The following is a 6,000-nucleotide window of genomic DNA, read 5'->3' as shown; positions in this document are numbered from 1 at the left end:
AAAGCAGTACAAAACTCATGATATTGATGTTAATAATGTTAATCTCAACGGAGGCATGGGATAGACTAAATTCTCTAGCCCCTTTGAACAATAGATTCATATAACATCATAGAAAATTAGTACATGACATTTAAATTAAAGGACATACAACGACTCAGAGATCAGTATGATAAAGACAATGACCAGAATAAGGATAGCTGGTGGTCTGATACTTTCTCTTTCCTCAACCCAGCCAACTGGTTCAGAGGAATCGGCGGGTGGGTTGCTGGGATTATGCAGAGCATAATACATATAGTTATGATTATTGTAGTCATATACGTACTATTCCAGATTGTGCTCAAGAGTATCTCAGTATGCACAGATAAATTTTGTGTAATGGATGCAAGAGTATAAATTTTCTTCTTCATTCTTATGTTATCCTCTAGTGATTCTAATTAATATTACTGTACTAATTTTTGTTTTTATATTTTAGTATACTTATTGCAGAACAAAGAAAAGGTTGTGAGAGTTAAACGGAAGAATTGATAGTAGATTTGATTCTCTTATTGAATACAAGCGTGTACATGTGTAATACCAAAAATAAAGGCTTTGTCTTTGGCCCTGTGGTAATCTAAAATATGGATATGTTAAAGGGGGATTTGTGATAGATTATAAAAGGAATATGTCAAAGGGGGGAATTGTAGAGATCAGATTGAAGAATCCATTTTGTCTTCCTCTACTCAGAGACGTATATGAAGAAACTTGAGCAAGGTAGACATTTCCTTTTATGGACGCATTCCTTTGCCATATTGTAACCTGCATTCCAGAAGTGAACGTTATCAGTAGAATAGATACTCTTTGTTAGAGAATATGAGCCCTTGTACGCATGTCTGTAAATGCTTATCTCATTCCTATATAAACAGGAGGGGTGAGCCCAGTGAGTCAGAGGCGAGCTCCTGGGAGATCCCTGCATATGAATACACATCTCTTGTGCTGTGTGTTATTACTTGGATCTCTCTACATCAGAAAGCCAGGGACGGATGAGGACTCAACATCTCTATGAGAGAGTCGCCTCCAGACTCCTCTAGCGGAGGATTATCTACAGGAAGAACAACCGGATTAGCCTCTGAAATTTAGGATGTCAGATCCTTCTGGGAGGATAATCTGTCAGGAGGCTCCCAAATACATTATATAGTCTACCAAACCCCCTGAAATCAGTGCTTTCATGTAACTTTAGTCTGATGTGTATGGGGGTGTTAAAAGGTAACTTACTGGACGCTGCCTCTGTCCCTGCCTAATAGACCTTAGTATATTGCAGGCCCAGACACCATTGTTAGGCATGTAAGTATCGTAGTAACTGCTTGTTGTCTGTGGCCTAAAATATATAGGTTTTATTAGTAGACGTAAAGAAGAAAACTAAATACTGCAAAATAACAAATCTTCTCATATGTTTCCCTTATTATCTCCAGTATTTGTATTATTACACAGGATGTTTATGATGTTACATCGTCTCCTCTTCTCATTCAGATCTTTAAAATATCAGAGCCTCTCAGTGAAGATCTTCTATATAAGAACATTTTTCTGAATTACCCATCAAGGATGGATATGTACAGAGACAAGATGGCAGAGAGGATTTTACACCTCACCCTAGAGATCCTCTTCCGGCTTACTGGAGAGGTGAGAGATTCTGATGACATCACATTACATCATTCTTATCTATGGGAATAACAGATGGACAGAACTGGAGATGTGAGGACTCTGTAACTGTTTGTAGTCAGATTTATTAATGTGTCTTTCCATAACCAGAATTACGTAGTAGTGAAGAAGACCTCTAGTGAGCTCTGTCAGAACCCTGTGTCTAAGGAATGGGGAAGACCCCTGAGGACAATCAAGGGGTCTCCACCTCATCCCCTGATGCATGAAGACCTCAATGATCAGAAAATCCTAGAACTCCTCTACAAGATGATTGAGCTGCTGACTGGAGAGGTGACACTGCTGGGAATGCTGGGACATTATACAGTAACGCTATGAAGGGATCTGGGGGGATGACAGTATTATTGTATGTGTCAGGTTCCTATAAGGTGTCAAGATATCGCCATCTATTTTTCTATGGAGGAGTGGGAGTATCTAGAAGGACACAAAAATGTGTACAAGGATGTCATGGTGGAGGTTTCTCGGCCCCTCGCGTCATCAGGTAATAGACGGGACAAAATACACACGGCCTATAATTATCTGTAAATAATTAATTCTGTCCACGTAATGTGTTTCCTCCAGATCTATCCAGTAAGAATATAACACCAGAGAGATGTCCCCATCATCTTCTTCCACAGGAATGTAAACAAGAAGATCCAAATGTTCCTCAGGATCATCAGGTAGATGGAGAGAAAGTGTCATGAGATCTCCCCTATGATGTGTAGATGGCTGTGAAGGTCTTGTGCTCAGTCTTGTTTTATCCACCAATATTATATGTTTTATACTTGTGTAATGAGAACGGTGGAGATGACAGAACTAGAGCTGATCATACACGTGACTTCTCCATCTGTCTGTGACTTTTACAATATTTGTTTCAGGGTGAAGATCTGACCCATATTAATACTTCAGAGACATATGTAAGGAGTGATGATCGGTGTAAAGAGGAGATTCCTGCATATGATTACCCAGGCGACTAAATGCTGAGAAGTCACAGATTCTTCTCAGTCACTGCCTGTGGCTGCTTTATCAGTGGTGTAATCTTGTAACATCACAATCGTGTGATCACCATTTTGCTTCTCGACCACAACATTTTCCTAAAACCAAAACTGTTCAAATGACTGGGCATTGAAAGCCCTTTTCTATAGAACTTACAACCTGGAGGATCCACCTACCCCCTGGGATTGGAAGATGCTGACCATTGCCTGCCGAGATCTGTAATCTACAAAGCCAAATGACAGCATACTTAGAATATGCTGACAAGTTAGAAAATCACTTGAAGAAAAATATTATGATAGTCCTGTAAGAGAAAGCGGAGGGTAATGTTGCTGTTGGCTTCCTAGATCCCTGATATCTTATGGGATGAATCTACCTTCTCTCCCTTCTGTGCTGCTGAATGTGATCATATTGTCCATACAAGACCAGGTCCAGTCTTTCTGACCAAACTTCACTTTTATGATTGACAACATTAAGGCTATGTGCACACGTCCGGAATTGCAGCGGAAATTTCTGCGGCAATTCTGGAACTCCCTGCCGCGGGAAAAACGCATGCGGGATTGGCATGCATTTTCCCGCTAAACACTAGTGTTTTGCAAGCTTAATTAGCTTGCAGAATGCTAGCGTTTTCAAGGCAATCTGTAGCATCGCTTGGAAAACTGATTGACAGGTTGGTCACACTTGTCAAACATAGTGTTTGACAAGTGTGACCAACTTTTTACTATTGATGCTGCCTATGCAGCATCAATAGTAAAAGATCTAATGTTAAAAATAATAAAAAAATAAAAAATCAGTCTTCCCGCTCCTCGCGATGCTTCCGTTCCCAGTTATGCCTAGCGGCAATGACCCCAGACGACGGCCGCTAGGCATTATTGGGATCGAGAGCATTGCGAGGAGCGGGAAGACTGCCGGGGACGCCGGAAGGTGAGAATAACATGATTTTTTATTTTAATTCTTTTTTTTTTTAACAATTATATGGTTCCCTGGGCCTGGAGGAGAATCTCCTCTCCTCCACCCTGGGTACCAACCGCACATGAGCCGCTTACTTCCCACATGGTCGGCATAGCCACGTGCGGGAAGTAAGCGGATCAGTGCATTCCTGTGTGTGCGGAATCCCCGCGATTCCGCACAAGGAATGAACATGCTGCGTTTTTTTCCAGAATGCGCCTCCGCCACGGAAAAAAACGCAGCATGTGCACAAAAAATGCGGAATGCATTCTAATAATAGGATGCTTAATGTGTGCGGTTTTTTCGCAAAAAATCCTGATTGTGTGCACATAGCCTAAATGTGCAGTGTGGGCCAAGTGTGATTTTCTGTACAATAACAACAGAGTTTCCCTTTATCCTAACTTTTCAATTTCTTTTAAAACCGACTAACTTCAAACAGGGTTGCGCTAAATTATACAAAAAACATTACACCTGTACCATGTTCTCCCCGTGTTTGCGTGGGTTTCCTCCGGGTACTCCGGTTTCCTCCCACACTCCAAAGACATACTGATAGGGAATTTAATTTGTGAGCCCCATCGGGGACAGCGATGATAATGTGTGCAAACTGTAAAGCGCTGCGGAATATGTTAGCGCTATATAAAAATAAAAAAAATAAAATAAATAAATACCATGGTATATCTCTAAGATACATTTTTAAGATATCTCAGCTCTGCACTATTATAAAAAGTTCTCTTTAAATGTCTAATATTTCTTCTAGAAACTCATCTGTTAGAAAATATTAGCCCTTACGATAGTTTAGATTGCCAAGAGCCACCGAGCCACATACTCTAATTTCCCCAGAGAGGTTTCACCACTAGATACTCATTTATTAATGATGAGGACTGGTGAGTTTGATAATTTCAGAAGATGTTATTGTCTATAGTCACAACCTTTGACTACGGTAGATAGTGCCCAAAATACTCTGATTTAACCACTTCCTACAGCAAGTTTTTTGCTCCTAATCAGGCCCCATTTTTCAAATTTGACGTGTGTTACTTTATGTGGTGATAACTTTGGAATTCTACACAAAGGATAATAGGAAACAGATCGACCTTACAAATTATCTTCCAACTTCTCTTAAATCCGACAATACCCTGTATACGGTTGTACACTACTGTCTGGCACATGGCAGGGTTAAGAAGGACAGAGCGCAATTTAGCTATTTGAATGCAGATCTTGATAGAATAGTTTGGAGACACAATATATTGGAGGCACTGCTCGTGGTCACCTGGCAGCTCAAAAGATGGCCACCATGAACAGGCTTGTAATGTAATATGGCATGTCCCGATGACGCAACACGCAAGGTGTGATGCGGGCATCCCTGTCAGGGCTGGATGAGGCTCCCTGCGCACAGCGCACCGGATTTGAATTATGTATGACCCGTAAATCAGGGAGGTACCGGTGGAGGTGTGGCCGGACCATCCCTATATATAATGGGATGGTCACAAGAAGGTGGCGCCTTGCAGCAACCTCAAGCATGGATGTTCTTCAGAAGCCACAGCAGCAGGCACCACAGCTACATACACCACCACCACAGCAGCATGACCGGGTACACAACAGTGGCAGTCGGGCAAGTGGCAGCAAGAGGTACAGGGCAGGTCATGAGTCCACCACCTCCAGGGGAAAACATGTTCATGTGAACCGATCCTACCATCGTGTCAGTTACCCTAGACTGAACATCAGAATGGTGAGTGATCTTCGTGAAAGTTCACCATGTTAAAAAAGGTCCTATTTCTCTATGTATTTTTTACTAGGGAAAGGCCATGCAGTGTAGCGCCAAGCAGAATATCAAAGAATGTGCGCTGTGCAGGGACAACGTATCCAGCACATATTTAAAAAAAACTGTGTCCCAATTGTATTCAAACGACCATCTCTGAAGAAACCCCCAGTTTTACTATGATTTAAAATCCATAAGAGAATCAGAGATCCAGGACTCATTAAAACAGAGAAAGGGGAAAAAGAGACCGAAGCAGCAGGCATCTGATTAGTATGGGTCAGTAATATTGGGAGGATAGGGACGATTCAGACTCATCTTCTGGCTCTTCCTCCTCCGACAGTGACGCATGTGGTAGGCCGTTCTTTCCGGCGGAAGACACTGACAAATTGGTAAGGGCCATTAAGACAAGCATGGGCATCACAGATTCTAAAACCCCTAGAACATTTCAGCACATCATGTTCGGGGATTTAGAACAGAAAAGGAGCCACTCATTCCCAGTCAATGAAAAAAATTTAAATGCTCATTGACAAAGAATGAAAGAGACCAGAGAAAAAGGGTCTGCTACTGTCTGCGTGAAAAAGGAGGTACCCATTTGATGAGGAAGAAGCAGGCTTGTGGGAGAAGACCCCTAA

At 41.8% G+C, this 6,000-nt stretch overlaps 2 protein-coding genes across 3 annotated transcripts in view; both read left to right on the top strand.

The window, feature by feature from the left end:
- Nucleotides 1-1,510: 1,510 nt before the first annotated feature.
- LOC143764688 (uncharacterized) overlaps nt 1,511-6,000 on the top strand; it is a 173,644-nt gene continuing 169,154 nt past the window's right edge. For both annotated transcript variants that reach the window (XM_077250525.1, XM_077250523.1), the window contains exon 1: nt 1,511-1,656. In XM_077250525.1, the coding sequence (XP_077106640.1) occupies nt 1,579-1,656 (78 nt within the window). In that variant the 5' untranslated portion in view covers nt 1,511-1,578. The remainder of the gene's footprint in view (nt 1,657-6,000) is intronic.
- Nucleotides 1,711-2,648, top strand: LOC143766997 (uncharacterized). Its single transcript, XM_077255017.1, has 5 exons — nt 1,711-1,728; nt 1,786-1,965; nt 2,050-2,173; nt 2,254-2,351; nt 2,550-2,648. The coding sequence occupies exons 1-5, from the start codon at nt 1,711-1,713 to the stop codon at nt 2,646-2,648; spliced, it is 519 nt and encodes a 172-aa protein (XP_077111132.1).

The sequence above is a fragment of the Ranitomeya variabilis genome, chromosome 4 (genome assembly GCF_051348905.1).
Source record: "Ranitomeya variabilis isolate aRanVar5 chromosome 4, aRanVar5.hap1, whole genome shotgun sequence".
Taxonomy (NCBI): domain Eukaryota; kingdom Metazoa; phylum Chordata; class Amphibia; order Anura; family Dendrobatidae; genus Ranitomeya; species Ranitomeya variabilis.
The sequence above is the reverse complement of the archived record's forward strand: the minus strand, read 5'-3'. Positions and strand labels throughout refer to the sequence as shown.

Bases quoted from the DNA above. Each gene is read 5' to 3' on its own strand.
- LOC143766997 (XM_077255017.1), top strand. The intron at 1,966-2,049 runs GTGACACTGCTG...TGTATGTGTCAG, and splicing joins TTGAGCTGCTGACTGGAGAG to GTTCCTATAAGGTGTCAAGA. The intron at 2,352-2,549 runs GTAGATGGAGAG...TATTTGTTTCAG, and splicing joins ATGTTCCTCAGGATCATCAG to GGTGAAGATCTGACCCATAT.